The sequence below is a fragment of the Carcharhinus amblyrhynchos genome, chromosome 2 (assembly GCF_965287045.1).
Source record: "Carcharhinus amblyrhynchos chromosome 2, sCarAmb.v2.hapA, whole genome shotgun sequence".
In the NCBI taxonomy this organism is placed as follows: domain Eukaryota; kingdom Metazoa; phylum Chordata; class Chondrichthyes; order Carcharhiniformes; family Carcharhinidae; genus Carcharhinus; species Carcharhinus amblyrhynchos.
In genome coordinates this window covers 12,908,598-12,932,783 of record NC_137325.1, presented here as the reverse complement: position 1 = coordinate 12,932,783, position 24,186 = coordinate 12,908,598, and the positions used below count along the sequence as shown (strand labels likewise).

The 24,186-nt window shown below is 42.4% G+C and overlaps 1 protein-coding gene across 4 annotated transcripts in view; it reads left to right on the top strand.

Annotated features, from left to right (window-relative positions):
• fyco1a (FYVE and coiled-coil domain autophagy adaptor 1a) overlaps positions 1-24,186 on the top strand; it is a 152,156-nt gene that overhangs the window by 115,881 nt on the left and 12,089 nt on the right. For all 4 annotated transcript variants that reach the window (XR_013888544.1, XM_080202378.1, XM_080202387.1 and 1 more), the window contains exons 15-16: positions 11,377-11,490; positions 13,444-13,654. Coding sequence is in view for 3 of the 4 variants with exons in the window: in XM_080202378.1 (XP_080058504.1) it covers positions 11,377-11,490; positions 13,444-13,654 (325 nt within the window). In the remaining variant the exon portion in view is untranslated. The remainder of the gene's footprint in view (positions 1-11,376; positions 11,491-13,443; positions 13,655-24,186) is intronic.

The following is a 24,186-nucleotide window of genomic DNA, read 5'->3' as shown; positions in this document are numbered from 1 at the left end:
TCTCTATACCCATCATCCCATGTAACTATCTAAATGCTTTTTAAAAGACAAAATTGTAGCCACTTCTACTACTATCTCTGGCAGCTTGTTCCAGACACTCACCATCCTCTGTGTAAAAAAGTGGCCTCTCTGGACACTTTTGTATCTCTCCACTCTCACCTTAAACCTATGCCCTCTAGGTTTAGACCCCCCTACCTTTAAGAAAAGGTATTGGCTATCTAGCTGATCTGTGCCTCCTCATTATTTTATAGACCTCTATAAGATCACCCCTCAGCCTCCTATGCTCCAGAGGAAAAAGCCCCAGTCTATCCAGCCTCTCCTTATAATTCAATCCATCAAATCCCAGTAGCATCCTAGTAAATCTTTGCTGCACTCTTTCTAGTTTAATAATATCCTCTCTATAATAGAGTGACCAGAATTGTGCACAGTATTCCAAGTGTGGCCTCACCAATGTCTTATACAACTTCAACAAGACATTCTAACTCCTTTATTCAATGTTCTGACCGATGAAACCAAGCATGCCAAATGCCTTCTTCACCACTCTATCCACCTGTGACTCCACTTTCAAGGAGCTATGAATATGTACCCCTAGATCTCTATGTTCTGTAACTCTCCCCAGTGACTCCCATTAACTGAATAACATGCCCTGGTTCAGTCTACCAAAATGCATCACCTCACATTTGTTTAAATTAAGTTCCATCTGCCATTCGTCAGCCCACTGGCCCAATTGATCAAGATCCTGTTGCAGTTGGAGATAATTTTCTTCATTGTCCACTACACCACCAATCTTAGTGTCATCTGTAAACTTACTAACCATGCCTCCTATATTCTCATCCAAATCATTAATATAAATGACAAATAACAGTGGACCCAGCACTGATCCCTGAGGCACAATGCTGGTCACAGGCCTCCGGTTTGAAGAACAGTTCTCTACAACCACCCTCTGGCTCCTGTCAAGAGAGTAAAAAGTCTGACAACACCAAGTTTTAGTCCAACCTATTTATTTGATAATATACTCACAAGCTTTCGAGGGACACCCTCTTCGTCAGGTGAATGGAGAACTCTCCATTCACCTGACGAAGAGGGTGTCCCTCGAAAGCTTGTGAGTATATTATCAAATAAATAGGTTGGACTAAAACCTGGTGTTGTCAGACTTTTTACTGTGTTTACGCCAGTCCAACGCCGGCATACCCACATCCTGTCAAGAGGCCAATTTTGTATCCATTTAGATACCTCACCCTGGATCCCATAAGATTTAAACTTATGCAACAACCTACCATGCGATACCTTGTCAAAGGCTTTGCTAAAGTCCATGTAGACAACATCAACTGCACTGCCTTCATCTACCTTCTTGGTTACCCCTTCAAAAAACTCAACCAAATTTGTGAGACATGATTTTCCACTCACAAAGCCATGTTGACTGTCCCTAATCAGTACTTGCGTCTCTAAATGCCTGTAGATCCTGTCTCTCAAAATACCTTCTAACGATTTACCCTACCACAGATGTGAGGTTCACTGGCCTATAGTTCCCAGGCTTTTCCCTGCAGCCCTTTTTAAACAAAGGCACAACATTTGCCACTCTCCAGTCTTCAGGCACCTCACCCGTGACTATCGATGATTCAAATATCTTGGCTCGGGGACCCGCAATTTCCTCCCTAGCCTCCCACAATGTCCTGGGATATACCTCATCAGATCCCACAGATTTATCCACCTTGATGTGCATTAAGACTTCCAGCACCTCCTTCTCTGTAATATGTACACTCCTCAAGACATCAATATTTAATCCCCCAAGTTCCCTAAACATCCATGCTTTTCTCAGCAGTAAATACTGATGAGAAATATTGATTTAGGATCTCACCCATCTCTTGGGAATCTGCACATAGGTGACCTTGTTGATCCTTAAGAGGCCCTACTGTCTCCCTTGTTACTCTTTTGCCCTTTTTGAGTCTGTGTGAAAATTTGAGATTTTTCATTATAACCGTTGTGCCTTGCATCGAACCTATCTAATGTCTGTACTTGAAAATCTTCAGCTGGCACTAAAGGGGGCAAAAGTTCTGGGGAAAGAGCCTACCCAGGTGAAGGATGGCTGCCCTGCAGCCATTTATCTAATGGCTAATTTGTCATAAGTAGACTGGAGGTGGGATTTCTGCCCATCATGGACCGGAAATCCCACCTCAAAGAGCACCCAACCAGACAGGAAGTGGTGGTCACTGCCATTGCTGCACTCAGGGTTTGAGGAGGCAAGCCGCACTGGATCGTATTCTAAGTGTTTGGAGTCTTGCCAGATGCTAAATGGGCAAACCTCAGTGAGGGTGGAGATTTGAAAGGCTGTGGGGAGTGGAACCTGGGGATTGGGGTAACACGCGGGGAGAGGGATTGGAGGGCAGGGGTGCAATTAAAGTAGGACTCATTGCCCGCCACCATTCCGCACAGGGGAACCTACCTTCTTGGCCACTTAGCCTGAGCCTCACTCATTTCTGATTATTAAATGCTGACAGCAGCAGGATGAGGCCCTTAAGCCAGCATTAATAGTCCAGATAAAGATCTTACTTGATCCACTGGCACTGGGCTGCCCAAATACAACGCTACCATTGGTAAAATTTCATTGGGTGCAAGGATAAGCTGATAGGCCACTCGCTGGATGTTGGGGGCCCCACCAGCAGGGGAGTTTAAAATCAGTCCCCTTGTTACTGTACCATGGCTGTAAGGAGGCCTGTAAAAAGGTCTCACCAAAATCATGCATCTTTTCTAATCCTCAATTCCTACTATCCAGACAATTACTGCTGACCACCCCTCATTCTCATGCTGTAATAGATTGTTTTATAAGTGAGCATACTCCTCCATTGTTTCCGATTTTCCTGTTCTTTATATAGTGACCTTATAATTTGGAATATTTATCTCCCAGCAATGGCTTTCTTTTAATCAGGTCTCAATGCCAACTATATCATACCATTTAAGTTGAATTTGTGCACTTGTTTTGTTTGTTTTATCTATTTGTGTCCACATCTCTTACTTAAACAACAGCAGCCACCCTGCCCAATCACCCAGATAGTGTTTTTTCTCACCCTTTAAGCTTACCACATTAATTGTTTTGCATAACTCCAGTTGTAATCTTAACAGGTTTTTTTTATTTCCTGTATTTTCCGAATTTTAACTATTTATATTGGGCCAAATTTGATGATGCAGGGAGATAGGCTGTATATTTTCACATTTTGGTTTTGAAAACTTTCACCCATGTAGTTGCTGGAAGTATGAGTTGATAACAGTGCAGCAAGCACAACCGTGAATTTGGGACCTTGGTTAGCAGCTGCACACTATAGCTAGATTTTCTCCATCAAGGCGAGTTAGAACATAGAACATTACAGCGCAGAACAGGCCCTTCGGCCCACGATGTTGCGCCGACCAATTAAAAAGCAATGACCTAAACCAATCCCTTTCCATCCATAAACCTATCCACGGATCTCTTAAACGCCCCCAAACTAGGCGCATTTACAACTGCAGCAGGCAGGGCATTCCAATCCCTCACCACCCTCTGGGTAAAGAACCTACCTCTGACATCCGTCCTATAACTACCACCCCTTAATTTAAAGCTATGCCCCCTCGTGCTAGCTTTCTCCATCCGAGGAAAAAGGCTATCACTGTCCACCCTATCTAAACCTCTAATTATCTTATATGTTTCAATAAGGTCCCCTCTTAGCCGCCTTCTTTCTAACGAAAACAACCTCAAATCCCTCAGTCTCTCCTCATAGGACCTCCCCTCCATACCAGGCAACATCCTGGTAAACCTCCTCTGCACCCTCTCCAATGCCTCCACATCCTTCCTATAATGTGGGAACCAGAACTGCACACAATACTCCAAGTGCGGCTGCACCAGAGTTTTGTACAGTTGCAACATGACGCTGCGGCTCCTAAATTCAATCCCCCTACCAATAAACGCCAAGACACTGTATGCCTTCCTAACAACCTTATCTGCTTGATTCCCAACTTTCAGGGATCTATGTACACATTCACCTAGATCCCTCTGTTCATCAACACATGGGAAATCTCCTGACCTTTGGGGAGGAAAGAGAGAATCAAGATATTGAATTTGATGAACAGGCTCGAAGGGATGAATGGCCTACTCCTGCTTCTAGTTTCTGTGTTTCTATGTACCTCCATTGGAACAACCCCTACACACACAATTTGTATTCCGGGGTCATGGTTGATACAGGAGGCAGCCATTGAGGAAGGCTGGTTAGAATTCCCACCTCGATTCTCCGCGACTTTAGACCAGCTGTACAAAAGGCTATTTGAACTCAGCACCAATTTCAAGTGTCCCAGCTGAGTTCTGATCGCCTGCTTGTATGATTGACATCCAGTTCCCCTCTCCCTGCTGGTGAAAATGGAATTTGCTGGAAATGCGGAGTGGTACCGTGGTCTATCTGGGTTCCGTCCACCATTTGTATAGGTCCCCAGAGTCAGTCTGACTTCACAAGAATCCAGCCATAACCAGTAAGATTAAATAATGAGAACTAAATAGAGGAAGGACTCAGGAGAAGGGTAAGATAGAATGAGTGAATTCAATTTCAAATCATGTACAGGCAGAGAAATAAAGAGAAGGAAAGCGAGATTGGATTAAGAGCAAGCGAGAAAAGGAACAGGAAAAAAATACAATTTGACATTTTTTTAATCATTTAAAACAATTCACAACCTGAAGGAATGAGACTGCACACTCATCATTGTTCACTTTCATTTATTAATGATCACCACATGTTTAAAAGAGCACTTAAGTTGATAATGGCTAAACTTAATTTCTGTGACAAGATTAATAAGAACATAAGAATTAGGAGCAGGAGGAGGCCATCTGGCCCTTCAAACCTGCTCCGCCATTCAGTAAGATCATGGCTGATCTTTTCAGGGATTGAACTCTACTTATCACTCACTATAACCCTTAATTCCTCTACTGTTCAAAAATTTATCTATCCTTGCCATAAAAACATTCAATGAGTTAGCCTCATCTGCTTCACTGGGCAGGGAATACTCATTTAATGTACAAATGCAGGAACCTCATGTAAGTTGTGGGGACGTGAAGAGCAAGATGGCATTTTTGAAATGCTAATGTTGGAACAGTGGGAATTGGCCAGCGACCTGCAGCAATCCGTAATTTTGGTTCACCACTTTCTCACCAGAAATTGTTGGATGATTTGAACACTAATGACAAGTTGCATCATTTACATGCCGTACTTTTCTCAGCAACATTTGGTTCAGCCTCTTTAACACCCTTTCTAATCTGCGTGTCGTTGCATCCCCTTTTTTTGGCCGTTGTCGGAACTAGGGAAATCTCAAGGTCAGCAATTGGCACGTGCAGCATTCTAGACTAGGAAAGATATTAGTGCGAGTGTGCCGTACACACGGCAGAAGCCTCAGGGCTTCAATCGATGTAACAGTTTTGAAACTTGGACCTCACAGATCCAATGCATGTTAGTTCTCATCAGTTCAGCTTCCTTGTTAGTCAATGCAATTCCTCATTAGTATAGTGGTTAGTATCACTACCTGTCATGCTGCAGACTGGGGTTCAATTCCTTGATGGCACTCTTCATAGTTTCCTTGGGACAGCACGGTGGCACAGTGGTTAGCACTGCTGCCTCACAGGGACCCAGATTCAATTCTGGCCTCAGGTCACTGTCTGTGTGGAGTTTGCACATTCTGCTCATGTCTGCATGGGTTTCCTCCAGGTGCTCTGGTTTCCTCCCACATTCCAAATATGTGCGGATTAGGTTGATTGGCCATGCTAAATTAACCCTAGGGTCGGGAATTGGCAGGGTGGGATCGTGGTCGGTGCAGACTCAATGGGCCGAACGGCCTCGTGCACTGTTGGGATTCTCTGATTCTATGTGGGAACACTCTCCTCCTCAGCACTAATTAAAGAACCGGCCTTCCAACTTTCAGGTGACGTGCTCTTGGTTTCTCCTGCCGTAGCAAAGTTTGTGGAAATATTATGGAGTGTTTTTGGTGGATGTTTGCATATCCACACAGGGAGACCACAGGAACAAGTCACTTATCCACATCAAGTATGCAAAAGCATAAAGGCTATAGATGCAGTGCCTCTGGGTTTGCAGCATGATAAACAAATGGGCCAGAGGCTGCAGAATGGGGAAGCTCTGCACAAGGAAAAGGAGGGCTTTCCACAGAAGACCTTGGCCACTATGAGTTTTCAATGAGCGCTTCTATTACCTCCACCTCATCCTGAGGTGTCTCAGATTCAACAAAGAAGTGGACAAAGATTCTGTTATTTCACACCAGGGCAGTGAAGGAGTTGGCAGTGGCTATCAAGGTTACTGTCACTTTAAACTTATACGCAACTCGGTCATTCCAGGAGGTGTAAACAATATTAGAAGTGTCTTGCAGGAAACTATCCAACATGACATCCGGAGATATCGGAGAATCTGTCCGTGAGGACAGGCAATTTCATTGTTTACAGAGATAGGTAAGATGAGCAGGCATGTGAATTTGGTAGAAAGCAGGATTTCAAATGTTGCAGGAAGCCATCAACTACAGGCACATGGTGCTACTGCTCCACCCCCACCCCATGTCAACAGGAAAAAGTACAGAAACTATATAGGTCACTACACCATTAACGTGCAGTTGCTGTGCAATAACTCACAAACCACGCTGTTGATGAGTTCCTGCTTTCCTGGAAGCAGTTGCAATGCCCTCAGTCTGAATCAATCTGCCATTCCTACCATTTAACACATCAAGAAGATTCAACATGTGGCTTCTTGGAGGGAAACCCCTGCTACCTGATCGCAAATTACAACTCCAGAGACCAAAAGTGGGAAGATTATCTCGCTCTTTTGCTTTTATTATTTATGCCTGAGCCCTCATTCCCCATCCTCCTACACCTCTATTGGCATCAAGTCTTTTTTATAGTCCTGTTTATTTTTCTGTTACCACCTTGCGCTCAGTTCAAATCCCACACAATCCTTCCCAGTGGTAGTTTCTTCTTGCTCAAATACAGAAGTTCTTGTATCACATAAAATAGAACCCCTCTTTCCTACACAAATTAATAAGTCTTAGATTGACTTTCTTGATCTTTTTGTCCATATGCCAATTAGCAGACGGTATGAATAATCCTGAAATTACTATCCTGTGATCCTGCTTTTCAAATTAGGTCTGAGCTCCTGATAATCTCTTAAGAAGGAACAGGAAGAAGGTCTGGACATGACCACGACAACTAGTTCTTCACTTTCCTTTTCCAAGCTCCTACCCTGCCTCTTCCTAAATGGGAAGGACATTATAGCGTGCAATGTCCTTATTGTGTTATCCTTGATTTAATTATGTGCTGCTAATTAGCTGCTGGCTATTGTGTGTTTTTTTCTCCTTACTCTAATGACCACTGACTGCTTGTTGTCCTAAACTTGGCTAATTTACGTGCAGAGGCATTGCAGGGCTTTGCAATTAACAGGACTGAGAACCACCCAAATTGCAGTGAGCTGCTGGTGAAACAAATTTTCTCCACACAAATGCTGCCAGAGCTGCAGAGTATTTCTAATACTTCCTGCTTTCAATTTATTCAAGAACGAATGGCAGCGTATGTGTCATGATGTGGAGATGCGAGCGTTAGACTGGGGTAAACACAGTAAAAGGTCTCACAACACCAGGTTAAAGTCCAACATGTTTATTTGGTAGCAAACACTGCTAGCTATCGGGGCTCTGCCCCTTCGTCAGGTGAGTGGAGAGTTCTGATCACAAACAGGGCATATAAAGACACACACTCAGTTTACAGAATACTGATTAGAATGCGAGTCTTTACCGCTTTATTGTTCGTCCATCGTCATCGATGAGGACCATGACACCATTAGTCATTTTGAGGCTGGTTGCGGTGTGTCCAAAGATGACTGATCAGGCCAATTCGGGCACGGATTGCCCTGGCACATATTGGACAGACTTGTGTAGACACTGTAGTTGATGCGCCAGTGGCTCTGGACTTGCACAGCTCGCACCTAAGTTGTGCTTCAGCAATACACCTTGCTTCGTAAGCTTGACAGCCTTTGTGGATGAGGCATTGCCAGGTAGGGCGGTTTTGCGCCAGCGTTTTCCAGATGGTCGTGCTTATGTCAAACGACTTCAGGGAGGCCTTGAGAGTGTCGCTGAAACGTTTCTTCTGCCCTCCATGTGAGTGTCTTCCAGCAGAGAGTTCCCCGAAAAGGAGCAGCTTGGGTATACGCTCGTCTGACGTATGGGTGACATGACCTGCTCACCGGATCTGCGCTCTTATCAGCATTGCGTGCACTGTTGGTAGACTTGCTCTAGAGAGAACTTCAGTGTCTGGTACTTTGTCTTGCCGTCTGATGTGTAATATTCTGCGAAGGCAAGTCACATGGAAATGATTGAGCTGTCTTGCATGCCTTCGATACACTGTCCACATTTCACAGGTATACAGGAGGGTAGTGAGTACCATGGCGCTGTAGACCTTCAGTTTTGTTGCTGGGCTGATTCTCGACATTCCCATACAGTGGAACCCAGTCTACCGAAAGCAGTACTGCTATTCTGCAGATAACTTCTGTTACTGCTAATCAAGTCTTAAAGGTGCAGAGACAATAGTCTCTGAACTTAAAGGTCTGGAGACAATACACATTTCTTTAACTTATGCTTAATGCTATCTCCACTCACATTGTCCACACCTTTAAGATTTGATTAGCTGTAAAGTCTTGCATTCTAATCAGTATTCTGAACTGACTGTATGCCTTTATATGTCCTGTTTGTGATCAGAACTCCCCACTCACCTGACGAAGGGGCAGAGCCCCGAAAGCTAGTGGCATTTGTTACCAAATAAACCTGTTGGACTTTAACCTGGTGTTGTGAGACTTCTTACTGAGCATTGGTGTCACACAGCTGCAATAAAGCACAAACACCAGAGGGCAGAACTGTGCCAAATTAAACTACAGCCTTTAGTACACTAGTACAACAACTTTTACTATATTGTAATAAAAATTCACAAGGCACTTCGTAGAGCCATTATAGAACAAAATATGTCACCAAGCCACATAAGGAAGAGCTAGGGTGGAAAACAGGATAAGAACTTTAAAATCAAGACTTTGACCAGGAGCCAAAGTAGGTCAGCAACACAGGGTGATTGACGAGTAACATTACTTGGTGCAATTTAGGACATGGGCAGCATAGTTCTGGATGACTTCAAGTTTACAGAGGTTAGAATGTGGGAGGTCAGCAAGAAGTGCACTGGAATAGTCAAGTCAACTGTTAACAAAAGCATGAATGAAAGTTTCAGCATCAGATGAGCTCAGGCAGAGACAAAGCCAGGTGATGTAACAGAGGTTAAAATAGGCGATCTCTGTTATGGTGCAGTTGAGTGATTGGAAACTAATCTTGGGGTCTAATATGACGCCGAAACCAAGATTTTACAGCTCCGCCCCAGCGTGTTTCCCTCTGGCAGGTGCAGCAGGCTGGTCAAATTGGTATCTAATTCAGCAGGATTCCATTGGCAGGAGAGACCATAAAATCCTGGCCTGAGATTGCAAATAGTCTGATTTCATCTCTGAAAGTTGCCAGGGAGAGGGACGGAGTCAGTAGCTGGGGAACAGAGTCTGGAGTGGAGACCAAAACAATGGCTTCAGTCACCCAAAGTGTAATTGAGGAAATTTCTGCTCATTCAAGTACTGAATGTCAGATAAGTAATTAGATAATTCTGACAATTTTGATAGTTCTGATAATTATCAGATAAGCAATCTGATAATTTTGCAAAAATGGAGAAATCGAGATGATGAGTTATAGTTAATTGTCTTCAGGGTGCATGTAGAACTGTATATGTAGATAGAAAATAGGAGGGGGACGACGTTAGATCCTTGTGGGACACCAGAGGTGATGATACGCTGCAGAATAATAGAAAGAATTTGCATTTATATAGCATCTTTTACAACCTCAGGAGATCAAAGTGTTACGGTCAATGAGGTAATTTTAAAGCGTAGTTACTGCTGTAATGGCTGAAAGGTGACAGCAAAGAGCAATATGTCACAGATAGCAATGGCTGGATAATCTGGCTTTAGGTTTGTAAGATATGTGCCAAGGAGGACTCCCCTGTTCCTCTTCAAATTACTGAATCTTTTACAACCACCTGGGAATGTAAATGGGGTTTCAATTTAACATTGTTTTCAAAGACGAAATTTGCAGTAAATGCCTCCAATAGATTTAAACATTTGGACAAACATATATGAAGGCAATATGAGATCTGAACAACTGCATGTTAAAAAATAGAATATGATGAATAATGTGAATGTAGGGATAGAAACAAAATTCTACTTTTCTTGACATTAACCCTCAGTATATTAGCTTAGTTTAGCTAACCTTAGTTAGACCTCATTTAGAATATTGTGTACAAATCTGGTCGCCACACTACCAGAAGGATGTGGATATGGTATGGGTAGCATGGTGGCACAGTGATTAGCACTGCTGCCCCACAGTGCCAGGGACCCGGGTTCAATTCCAGCCTCCGGTCACTGTCTGGGGGAGGTTTGCACATTCTCCCTGTGTCTGCATGAGTTTCCTCAGGTACTCCGGTTTCCTCCCACAGTCCAAAGGTGTGCGGGTTAGGTTGATTGACCATACTGAATTGACCCTAGTGTTAGGGGATTAACAGGGTAAGTATGTGGGTTACGGGAATTGGGCCTGGATGGGATTGTGGTTGGTGCAATTTCAATGGGCCAGATGGCCTCCTTCACACTGTGGGGACTCTATGATTCTAGGTTTTGGAGAGAATACAGAAGAGGTTTACCAAGATGCTGCCTGATCTGGAGGGTATTAGCTATGAGGAGAGATTGGACAAACTTGGTTTGTTCTCACTCAAACAACGGAGATTAAGGGGTGACCTGATCGAGGTTTACAAGGTTATGAATGGCGCGGACAGAGTGGATAGTCAGATGCTCTTTTCTAGGGCAGAAAAGTCAAGTACTAGGGGATGTAGGTTTAAGGTGCATGGGGAAAAGTTTAGAGGAGATGTGCGAGGCAAGTTTTTTACAAAGTGGGTATGAATGTCTGGAACACGCTGCCTGCGGAGGTGGTGGGAGCAGGTACAATTGTGGCATTTAAGGGGCAACTAGACGAATACATGAATAGGATGGGAATGGAAGGATACAGACTCCATAAGTGCATACATTTTAGTTTAGGCAGGCATCATGATCAGCTCAGGCTTGGAAGGCCGAAAGGCCTGTAGTTCTGTACTTTGTTCTCATATCATATGGTACTTCTTTCTGATTCAGATACAGATATTGAAATAAGGCACACCTGTCAGTTGTAAGTAATGTGACTTTCAGCTCTGATTCTGATTTATGTTCACGTCACTAGAGACATTGTGCATCCAGTGACCCAAATTTTCTTTTTCAGAAGTCCCACGGGTGACAGTGCATCAATAGATGGATCAAGAGCTCCACCTGAAGATGGATCTGCACAACCTATGCAAGATGCAGAGATTAATTTGTTGAAGTGTGGGGAGCTTACGTAAGTATCACCAAAATGCTTTGAAGCTGGATTGGAACATAGAAATGCGCAGGATCAGAATTACACTTCATCTGTCCCCTTCTCCAAGAAATATCATATTCTGTGGCAATTTTCATTCAGCTCTTTCAAGTATTTCTCCAAACATTTAGCCGCCTCTCAATTTAATGTGCTGATACAATCACAGTCCCTTGCTTCCAATAAGAATTACATTCTTTCTAATCACTAACCTCTGGGAAAAGTCTAAATGATATTTTTATTTTGATCTATTTTAGGAGTTATGTCCTCTTGGTTATGTCCACACTGAGGAAACCCAACATTGACTGCCACATCCTCTCTATAACCATCTCCTATAAAACCTTTCCTCCTTCACCAAACCATGCCCCTCTATCCACCCTAATGGCCCTTTATAACTCCTACACCAATTCAGTGCCAACCCATGACATCCCCCCACCCATCACCCTTTGCCCTTGCAACCCTACCCATGTCTACTCACCCAGTACCCGCCATGCGCAGACCTCAGGAGCCATGTCCTGTTGGGATAAAATAAAGTTCTAAGTATCTGTTGATGATTTTACTATTTAAAAAAATACTCTTGATCAAAACCCATTTGCTACCTTTAAATTCATTCACGCACTTAATCGTCTATGAACACAAATATATGTATTCATAGTCCTTCATCCAAAACTTTATAACTACTTGGAGCTGTCAGTCAGACTGTGAACTGCGCCCCCCCGTCCCCCATTCCTTCAATTCCAACGTAATGATGACAGGTTGTGGAATCAGTCCTGCAGCACCAATCTCATAGTGAAAGACCTCAGGCTTATGCCAACAGATAACTGGTGAAATTAGAAATAGTTACAGCAGTCTGTTATTTTTAACTTGAAGAGCTTGGGATTCAAATGCCTTGACAGAATGATAGCCCAGGCAATTTTATCCACTTTTTACACACATATATGCCTTATTGCAACAATCCCCTAAGACACATTACCTCTCCCAAAGGGGTTCCTGAGCCTATCCAAAAGGGCCCCCGTACCTCTCCAAAAGGATATCCACCTCCCCAAATTGCTCCTAATAGCAGCTGTATACATTTTCCTCAAATGTTTAAAACCAGCAAATCGTGTTTTGGTGTTTTGTACATCCCAATGACGAAAATTGCACCTGTTTGAAGGCAGCTACACTTCATACATGCATTTGCAGATATGTGAACTACAGTCTATTCCCGTTCCCTTCCTGCAGAACATTGTGAGTGCCATTTAAGCTAAATAGGAGATCATTTCGGTATCTGCCAACATCTGGTCCAACGTGAACACGCCCTGCTGCCACAGATGGTGAAGCAATATGTTAATATTTGCATCTGTCAGCTCCTCAGAACAAACATGGAGAAATGTCAGTGCTCCAACCAACTCTACTTCACTGTCTACTAAACTGGCGTTTGCTTTTCTGTTTAACCGGAAATACTGTTAAATCCAAGCCATATATTAAAATAAGAACAGGGTGAGTGACTTTAAATCAGGAAATAATTTCATCAGTGCTGCTTGACACAATTATTCGTTTGACATTTAAGTCCGCTTTATATAGAGACAGTGTTCAGTTTTAAATTGTTGTGCAATGCTAGTATTTTAAGTTTTGCTGGCATGTGTTTTTTGAGAAAATAAAAATCAGTAGAAAATTTGAAACTCAGCAAGTCATCTGTTTAGCTGCCTCAGCCTTAAGTGCATAAATTATCTCCCTAAACGCCTTTCTCTCTCTCCCTCTCCCTGTTCCTTGATGCTCCTTAAAACTTTGACCAACCTTTTGGTCACCAATCCTAGAATCTCTTGTGTGGCTTGATGCCAAATTTTTATTTAACAATGCTCTGTGAAACACCTTGGGATGCCTTACCTCATTATAAGGGGCATGTAATTGCTAGTTGCTGTTGTTGGGAGGACAAACATACTTGTTCTTTCATTTTAGCCTCAAGATACCCCTCAAGGTGGATGAGGTTAGACAGTTCGGAGACAACAGTAGAGAGCTTTTTGTGAAATCCAGCTGCTACAGTCTCATCCCTGTTGAAGTTGAAGAATGTGGTTTGACCATTAGCTGGATCTTTTCTTCTGATCCGAAGAGCATCTCATTTAGCGTTGTTTATCAAGAATCTGAAGAGATGCCATATGAACAGTGCAAGGTAAGAGGAATTGCATCTTCATTCAGGAATGTTGCTTATGCTGTTACTATGGATCAATTTTGACACATGTTTATACGGTGAATTTCAAATACAGAACTAAAGTTAAAATCATCACACTTTCATGTTTCTAATTTAATGTCATTATTATCCTCAAAACTATTTTTTTCTCTATTTTGCATTTTCATTTATTCTAAACAATTAAAGGTTAGAATGCAGGTGGAGTTCTTGTCATCTCCCATTGTAACCTCAATAGAAGATTGGTGGCAATCCCAGAGTAATGACGTTAATGTCTGATTACGATGTAACTCTTATTGCTGAACTTGTGACAGCAGGTCAGAAAATACTCGCAGAGCTTCCAGCCATTTATACCTATCCTATTATCCTTCTCGAAGGTTTCATACCCCAAATACATCCTACATTCTTAAATATGCAAGCCAGTTTGAACTGATCAAAGCTTGTTCCATTTGTTGTACAATAGAATCCTACAATGCAAAAAGAGGCCATTCGGTCCATCAAGTCTGCACCGACCACAATCACACCCAGGCCCTATCCCCATAATCCCATGCATTTACCCTAGCTAGTCCCCCTAAGACTAAAGGGCAATTTAGCATGGCCAATCCACCTAACCTGCACATCTTTGGTCCAAATGAAAACTAGTGTTGGTCCATAGCCAGTAACAAGCGCAGAACCAAGGGAATTGGTGATTTTGTTTTGTTAAAGTTGCCATTCACCAAGCAGCAAGTACTGCAAAACTGGCTCAGAAGGTCACCCCAAAACAAATACACATCTTTTTCAGCTGCCGCATATATTCGCAATGAGTAGGTTTCTATTTAAAACCTGTATACACTTACAATCTGCACAGTGATTCCCTGATGTTCAATTTTTGTACATTTCTGTCAGCTTTTCCAATTGTAAATTCTGTTTTAATTTATATCAGCATTTATAATATATTTTGCCTATGTAATTTTATCACCCCCTTTGACTGAATTCATCCACCAACTCCCACAGATCGCTCCTCACAGAAAACATTTTCGTGTTTTCTTCTCAGTAACTGAAATTTATAATACCCCAAAAAGGATTTAACCAAAAAAAGCAACCGATTCCATATTTCCTGTTACCTTAAATAAATGTACCAATCGAATTGTTCTTCCATATTTTTAAAGCCTTTGTTGAAGTTTTAAATGGAGACGTTAGTCTCTCCCAAAAGCTGGTTTCAAAATTAATATTTAACTTGCTATTTTCTGATTATGATGCAATGAGCTGAGTGTGGACTTGTCATCGAAGTATACATAGGGCAATCTTACCAGCCGTTCATGCCCCGCTGCCGCTGCAGCGAGGTCGGAGAATTTGGCACCAAGCCAGATTAGCAGGACCATAAAATCCAGCTGGCGTAAGATTCTGCTCATAGTGTCTTAATCTGCAAGTATCCATAACACCCCCCCCATCCAAAACTTTGTAACCGCATGGAGTTGTCAATCAGTCTGTGCACTTACAGCCAGACAGTTAAGGTGACAGCGCTGGTGGAATATTTTTATGAAGTTTCTGGCAGTTTTATCGTCAAACGTTTTTCAATATTATTTGAAGAAAAACTAATGGACAACTTTGAAATCTTTCCTCAGGTAAAGTTTAAGTTCAGATTTTTCAACGGGGAGGTATGTGGAGTTTTTAGATCACTGAGAGGATAATTTTGACTGGGTGATACTATAAAATGGCCAAATCGGTTCATTCATCGGTTTTTTTTATTCATTCATTGGACATGGGCATCACCGGCTGGCCAGCATTTATTGCCCATCCCAAATTGCCCAAGGATAGTTGAGAACCAGTTGTGGCTCTGGAGACTCATGTAGGCCAGACCAGATAAGGCAGATTTCCTTCCCTAAAAGACAATAGTGAACCAGGTGGATTTTCCCAACCACCGACAATGATTTCATGATCATCAGTAGATTCTTAATTCCAGTTATTTTTTATTGAATTCAAATTCCATCATCTACCTTGGCGGGATTCAAACCCATGTCCCCAGAGTCCCATCTCCAATTTCCTTTCCCTTTCAAGTCCTTGGAGCATGATGTCACCTCCCGAAGCCGTGCCAGCTTTCCTGTATTTTAATCCATCCAATCAGGTTTCTGCCCCTGCCACGGTATGGAACAGTTCTTGTCAAAGGCACAAATGGCACCCTATGTGATTGTGACAAAGATTAACTGTCCCTCTTCACCCTGATCAACTTGACTAGCATGGTTAACTGTCCAAAAGACGTGCCGGTTAGGTGCATTGGCCATGCTAAATTCCCTCAGTGCACCCAAAAAGGTGCTGGAGTGTGGCAACTAGGGGATTTTCACAGTAATTTCATCGCAGTGTTAACGTAAGCCTACTTGTGACACTAATAAATAAACTTTAAAATGGTTCACCCATACCTCTTTTTCTGGTGCATTGCCTCTGTCATCCAGCAGGGGGAGATCGCTCTCACCTGGTTCCATTGTTACCTTCCCGTTCACATGTTTGCACATAAGAATGAGCTGAAATGCAGATGTTCTGGTGTGGAAACCTGCTACTGCACTTAGTCTCCTCAGCAGAAAATTCCACCTTTGAAGTCTATGCATGCGTAGGCCATTGCATCACTTTCATTTAACGCATGCTTCACCAGACCTCCAACATTCTTAATTTATACAGTCTGCAGTCAGAATTTTATGCTGTATTCCATCTTACTCAGTTCACATCCACTGAACATTTTACTCAGTGCTAAGGCTGTCAGCAGACACCAAGAAGGCTTTGTTATTATGGTTAAGTTGGCTGCTATGGAGCTTAGACAGCAGTGTGGTTCTGTGGGGCTGAAAGGCCTGAATTTGTGCTGTAAAAATATATTTCTATGCATTCTGCTTCAGCTCGCCACTTTGTGAGCGTTGGATCTTTCTGCTTTGACAGAAACTGAGCTTTTATCTGTTTAGGTGTTTTTTTACAGTCACTAAGTGCCAGGAGTTGAGAATCTTTACATACCAGAGTGGGATCTCAGTGGCAGGCTCCTCTTGCAAGCCGACCTCTTTGATATGAAATGCAGAAGAGCTTGTCTTAGCCATGCACACGCTGAATGCTCTCTTGAAAACATAGGCCCTGCTAATTACCCAGAGCCAAGATGGCACGAGGAGGAGGGATGGGGACCTTTGGGCGAGAAAACAAGAAATTCACTCATGCCTGAGTGAATTTAACGGCAAGACTTAGTTTAAACATTTGGCACCCTCTAGCCAGCCAGATTGATAGGGTGGATGTCAGTGGGGTTGGAGAGTAGTCAGGAACAATGCCAGGTAAGTCTGACATTGCAGGTTGGGTGAGGGGAGTGGTATTACTGAGTTGTTATGAGGTGGGTAGGAGTATGATAGTCACGAGATGTAGCTGTTGGCTTAATGCCAATTCTTGCAGGCCACTCATATGGAGGTAAGCTTGTTGCATCGGTAGGATAAAATTTTCTACTCCTCCTGGCCCATAAGCAGTTCAGTAAAAGCGTTTAACTCATGGATCTGGCTCTTGTCTTCTTTCGTCCTCCCTGCATTAAAAAGTAAAACCAGAGTCATCGCCTTGGTGATCAAACCATCTCAGTTAAAACCAGAACCTGGTAGGTTGAAATTAGGTTTCAGAACTTCAAAATTATTAACTTTCTATCCACCCCATCTGCATCATTCTGGGCTACTGAATGTCAGGAGATTACAATTGAAAAACTGAGACTCCCCTTCAGGTGCATTTTCAAACTTTTACTAAACATCTGCTGCCAAACTACCCCCAACCTCAATCTCCCACAGCCTCTTTGCCTGTCTCTTTGGGATATCTAAGTCTTTCTCTTTCTCTGGATTCAGTTTTGAGTGTTGGCACTCGTACCCTCATTCATGGGCCATCTCCTGCTCCTATTTTTATGTTTTTGAGTTCTAAGGCTACAGAAAAGTTGGCCTTCACCTACTGGGGAGGTGGAAAGGGATAGGATTTATCTTCTAATTATATAACTGGTCGGACCCATCATTCAGAATACACTCTTTAGTTCTGGGCACCAGATCTTAGGATTCTTTGGATTGATGCAGCTATATTCACTAGAAAGATGTTTTATGAAGATAGATTGAAAGTAATTTTTATTGCACTGAGCATAAAAAATTAAGAGTGATCTGTGTAATTGAAGTGTTTAAAATGATTTAAGGCTTTTATAGGGTATCTTTTGTATTTCTTCTAATAGAGGAGTTTGGAACAGTGAAACATAACATTAAAATTTGAACTTGTGGTGGCACACAGCACAAGGGAGTCTGGTTCGATTCCCAGCTTGGGTCACTGTCTGTGCAGAGTTTGCACTTTCTCTCTGTGCCTGCGTGGGTTTCCTCCAGATGCTCTGGTTTCCTCCCACAGTCCAAAAATGTGCATGTTAGGTGGTTTGGCCATGCTAAATTCTCCCTCAGTGTACCCAAACAGGCGCCACAGTGTGGCAACTAGGGGATTTTCACAGTAACTTCATTGAAGTGTTAATGTAAGCCCACTTGTGACTCATAAACTTTACGTAAAAGGGTAATATCAGGAAACACTTCAACACACAGATGATAGTGGAAATCTGGGACATTCATTCCCAGACCAGGTCAATAGAAAATGTCATAATTGAGATCAATTAGTTTTTGTTAGATTATTAAGGGTTACGGAATAAGAGTTAAGTTACAGGTAGTGCAGAACAGGTTTGAAGGGAAAAATAGTTTCCTCCTGTCCCTGTGTCAAGAGGAAGAAAATCAAACCCTTTATGTTGAATACAGAGTTTCATTATTAACATGCTTTACATTAATATCTTAACGGAAGCTAAAAGTCTTTGTCAGCGGGGAAATTTTTGATAACTCAGGTTCTGCTTTTTATTGACACCATTTTTCACAAATTCTTTAAATCTTGTGTACATACTGGTGGGGTTTATCTAATCCAATGCAAGTTTATGAAAAAGCAGAAATTGCCAACTACTGTCATCCATTATCATCACAAACCCCTTAGGGTTAGCTGTCTAAAAACTCTTTCCTTAAGTTATTAATCCTGTTGATTTGTAAATGGAAACATATTTGAAAAATGTGTGCAGATATAAATTTTGCAAGAAAAAGAATACTTTTTGATTCGTGTCCCCATCAAGGTTGTCAGAAATGTAAGGAGCATTTTTTAATTCTTTCATGGGATGCAAGTTGTTTCTATCCCTAATTGCCCTCAAACTAGGGACATTAAGAAGGACATTGCTGTGGATCTGGAGTCACATATAGGTCAGTCCGCATAAGAATGGCAGATTTCCCTTATGAACAGTTGGGTTCTTACAACAATCAACGATAGTTGTCATGGTTGCCATTATTCCAGATTTATCTTTATGTTCCAGATTTTTATTGACTGATATAAGTTCCACCAGCTGCCATGGTGGGATTTAAGCCTATGTCCTCAGAGCAATAGATTGGTCTAGTGACATTAGATTAGTGACATTACCAGTATGCCACTACCTCCCAATTTGAAGCTATTACACGGCAGGAGAACATAGGTTAACATTTTCACGTATTGCTGTTGAACTTATTATGTTGAACTTATTTGTCATATGTAAACAGTATTTAGGTTGGTACAATTAATTTATTGCAGTTAGAGATTTGTTAATAAAGGTTACATCAAAAGCGATGATCATAGTAACAAAAAATAGTCACAACTATTGGCAGTGTTCAAGATAAATACACCAATGTGTTACTTTGAGATATTCTTATCCATTGCAGGAAATGTAGGAAAAGCAGAAAAGGTTAAGAATTGAGAAAGGCTGTTTGTCCCTAAGTGGAACCGTTCTAGGAAAGATTGTAATTTTTACATTTTCTGTTTGAATCAAGGTTAAACTAGAGCAATAATCTAACAGTGACTACAATGTCTGGTCCTTTGGCTTACATGGAATAAATATAGAGTGAAATTTATTTTTTATTAGAAAATGCAAAGTCCCCAAGACAAGCAATTTCTTCCAGTCCTGCTGTGTTAAGTGCAGGTTGACTCCATTGAGGCTTTGGTGAGGTGCATAGTTTACTCTCTCCTACAGGCACAGAGGCACATAGGGGGCTGGCACTAATGGCCCATCTGTGGATGTTGGCCAAGCAGGGGCCATGACCAGCCCTGAACCTGTTGAGAGTTGACCACTCTTTACTTGGAAGGTTGAAACCAGATAGCTGTTGGGTTGGGTTTGGGACCAGGTACTTGTTTGTCGTGTCCAATAAGTTCCCATTCATTTATCCAGGTGGAATTTGTGTTAAAGCCTTGTGTGGGAGGGTTTTTCCAGAATTGGCCTTCTTGATAGGAGTCATGTTTTGGGGCTGAATAGATCAGCAGGAAGTGGCAGGTGGGAGGCATTGCGAACATTTTGTGGGTTACTGCAAATCAGCGGATAGGTGGCAGAGTGATGTTTGTCAGGACAGGGATCCAAGTAAGTGGTGTTGAGAGTAGTGTTCCAGTAATGGTACAAATAGTAGCATTCAGCTGGGCGTCAACTCCATCTTTACCAAACAGTAACTTTGAATCAGCATTTGTGCCACACCCCCTGACAGTATCCAGGCTTGATCATAGCAGCAGACTAAATTTCCAAGGAAATCTCATGAGGAGAGACCACAGAAAGAATCCTAGTCAAAGTCCCAAAGCCAAAAGAAACTGTGGAATTAATAAAATGATTGGGGTAGGCAAGGCCTTGGATGGGTTGTGTCCACCTTTTCACCAACTGAGGCCCTCAAATGGATAATTATTGACCACTTAAGAGCCATTTCCCACCCGCCCTCAATTGTTAGGCAAGCTGGAGGATTTTTCAGGTATGGGGTAACCTGAAAATAAACAGGCTTGAGGCAGGAACTGGTTGTGTGTGTGGAGGGGGTGGGCGGCACCTCTATGAACAGCCCACTTTTAACTTCAAGCAAACCAGCCCCGAAGTTTGGTCTAGTAACCATGGAACCTCCCTTGCCCCCTAGTCTCTTCTTCGACACCCCAATTCCTCACACTGCCCTGCATCTCACCCCAAAACTCACCCCCATCTGGAATCCTGGGACTTAGGCTCTGGGGCCTGCATGCAATCCCAGTCCTGTCCAATTCAGCTTCTGGCACTGCAGAAACTAACAAACTGTCAGCCAATCAGATTAAAGTGAAACTTGCTCCTGAATGAGGGGCAGAAGTCCCGTCCCGCCTGCAGCCAATTAACATTCGTTAGAGCATGTCCAAACACTTAGACTGTTAGCTGTCTAAACACACTTTCCTTAAATTATTAATCCTGTTGATTTGTAAATGGAAACATATTTGAAAAATATGTGCAGATATAAATTTTGCAAGAAGAAGAATATTTCTTGAGGTTATCAAACCTCGATTGAGGTTATCAAAATTGTAAGGAGCATTTTTTAATTAATTATTTCATGGGATGCGAGTTGTTTCCATCTCTAATTGGCCTTGAACTGAGGGACATTAAGTGTCCACATTGCTGCTGCAGGTCAGACCGCATAAGGATGGCAGATTTCCTTTGTGAACCAATGACATTACCAGTATGCCACTATCTCACAATTCGAAGCTATTACACGGTGGGAGGGCATAGGTTAACATTTTCATTTATTGCTGTTGAAACAAAAATCTTATTCCTCTGGGTGAGCTTATGTTGAACTTATTTATCATATATAAACAGTATTTAGGTTGGTACAAACAATTTATTGCAGTTAGAGATTTGCTAATAAAGGTTACATCAGAAATGATGATCATGATAACAAAAAATAGCCACAACTATGGCAGTGTTCAGAATAACTACACCAGTGTGTTCCTTCAAGACATTCTTATCCATTGCCGGAAATGTAAGAAATGCCGAAAAGGTTAAGAATTGAGAAAGGCTGTTTGTCCCTAAGTGGAACCGTTCTAGGAAAGATTATCATTTTTACATTTTCTATTTGAATCAAAATTAAACTAGAGCAAAAATCTAACAGTGACTACAATGTCTGGTCCTTTGGCTTACATGGAATAAATATACAGAGGAATTAATATTTTGTTAGAAAATGCAAAGTCCCCAAGACAAGCAATTTCTTCCAGTCCTGCTGTGTTGAGTGCGAGTTGACTCCATTGAGGCTTTGGTGAGGTGCATAGTTTACTCTCTCCTACAGGCACAGAGGCACATAGGGGGCCGGCACTGATGGCCCATCTGTGGATGTTGGCCAAGCAGGGGCCATGACCAGCCCTGAACCTGTTGAGAGTTGACCAATCTTTCCTTGGAAGGTTGGGTTGGGTTTGGGACCAGGTACTTGTTTGTCGTGTCCAATAAGTTCCCATTCATTTATCCAGGTAGAATTTGTGTTAAAGTCTTGTGTGGGAGGGTTTTTCCAGAATTGGCCTTCTTGATAGGAGTCATGTTTTGGGGCTGAATAGATCAGCAGGAAGTGGCAGGTGGGAGGCATTGCGAACACTTTGTGGGTTACTGCAAATCAGTGGATAGGTGGCAGAGTGATGTTTATCAGGACAGGGATCCAAGTAAGTGGTGTTGAGAGTAGTGTTCCAATAATGATACGAACAGTAGCATTTAGTTGGGTGCCAACTCCATGTGTGCGTAATGATCCTTATCAAATAGGAGCTTTGTATCAGTGTTCATGCCACACCCCCTGACAGTATCCAGGCTTGATCATAGCAGCAGACTAAATTTCCAAGGAAACCTCACGTGGAGAGACCACACAAAGAATCCTCGTCAAAATCTTAAAGCCAAAAGAAACTGTGGAATTAATAAAATGATTGAAAGAATGATGTATGATATTTCTTTGGCATTTGCATTTTAATTGATTTGGATTACTTTCTTTAATATTTTATTGAGAGAATGCTGCATTGTCCCAACTGCTGTATTTTTGGATAAGACTTTAAATTGAGTCCTGGTTTCCCTATTCAATTGGATGTGAAATATCCACAAGTGGGGGCTAAAAGTTAAATTCCTTGCTGGGCTTTCTGTTGGATTCGTGCTCGCTTCTGTAATTTTATGTTGGGGTGGGCAAGGTCTTGGATGAGTTGTGTCCACCCTTTCACCAACTGAGGCCCTCAAATGGACAATTATTGACCACTTAAGGGCTATTTCTCACCCACCCTCAATTGTTCGGCAAGCCGGAGGATTTTTCGGGTATGGGGTAACCTGAAAATAAACAAGCCTGAGGAACTAGTTGTGTGTGTGTGTGTGTGTGTGTGTGTGTGTGTGTGGGGTTGGGGGGGAGAAGGGGGTGCAGGGGGCACCTCTATGAACAGCCCACTTTTAACTTCAAGCAAACCAGCCCCGAAGTTTGGTCCAGTAACCATGGAACCTCCCTTGCCCCCTAGTCTCTCCCTCGACACCCCAATTCCTCACACTGCCCTGCGTCTCACCCCAAAACTCACCTCCATCTGGAATCCTGGGACTTAGGCTCTGGGGACTGCATGCAATCCCAGTCCTGTCCAATTCAGCTTCTGGCACTGCGGAAACTAACAAACTGTCAGCCAATCAGATTAAAGTGAAACTTGCTCCCGAGTGAGGGGCAGAAGTCCTGTCCCGCCTGCAGCCAATTAACATTCGTTGGAGCATGAAATCGTTGTGGGGCAGACAGTGTCGGTGGGGAGGGGATATGTTTCCCACCAGCACTTCGGAAGACAGCATAGAAAACCTCACTATCCTAAAAGTCCTGCTCACATTCAAAATTGTCTTTATTCAATAAAATTAAGAAAAATGCAATGATACGAATGTAATGCTCCTGTATTAACATAAAGCACCCAAAGGGTATATCGCTAAGATTAAGATACATAAGGATCATGTGCTTGTCATTCAATTTACATTGCACTCATCCACAAATTGAACCACTTCCTTTCGTGCTTAATATCAATCAGCGGTAAGCAATCTCAGCAGACATTGCATGCTCTGTTCTCTAACCTCAAAAACACAAATAATTCAAAAACAGTGCCAACCAAATAAGGAATTCAAAAAAAGCCTTAAACAATTTCATGTTTTTGACATTAATCAGACTTTTTCAAATCAAAATGATATCTTTAACTGTATGTTTTAGTTGAAAGATAAATGACACAAAGGTCCAGAAGTGGATATTTCACAGTTAGAGAATGGCATTCCATTTGCAGACCAGCTTACATCTGTACCACCCTGAGTATATTTCCAGTGTCTACACAGTGCATTCCAGAAGGTGGTTCCCAGGCTATCCTCGCATGCATCCTTCCCATATTTGGGTAGCTCCTATTTACAAATCTGCTTCCCCTTATTTTGAGGCCGTGCCCCCTAGTTCTAGTTTCATCTGCCATTGGAAACAACTTCCCTGCTTCTATCTTATCTATTCCCTTCATAATCTTATATGTTTCTATAAGATCTCCCCTCATTCTTCTGAATTCCAATGAATATAACCCCAGTCTACTCAATCTCTCCTCAAAAGCCAACCCTCTCAACTCTGGAATCAACCTAGTGAATCTCCTGTGCACCCCCTCCAGTGCCCGTATATCCTTTCTCAAGTAAGGAGACCAAAACTGTGCACTACTCCAAGTGTGGCCTCACCAGCACC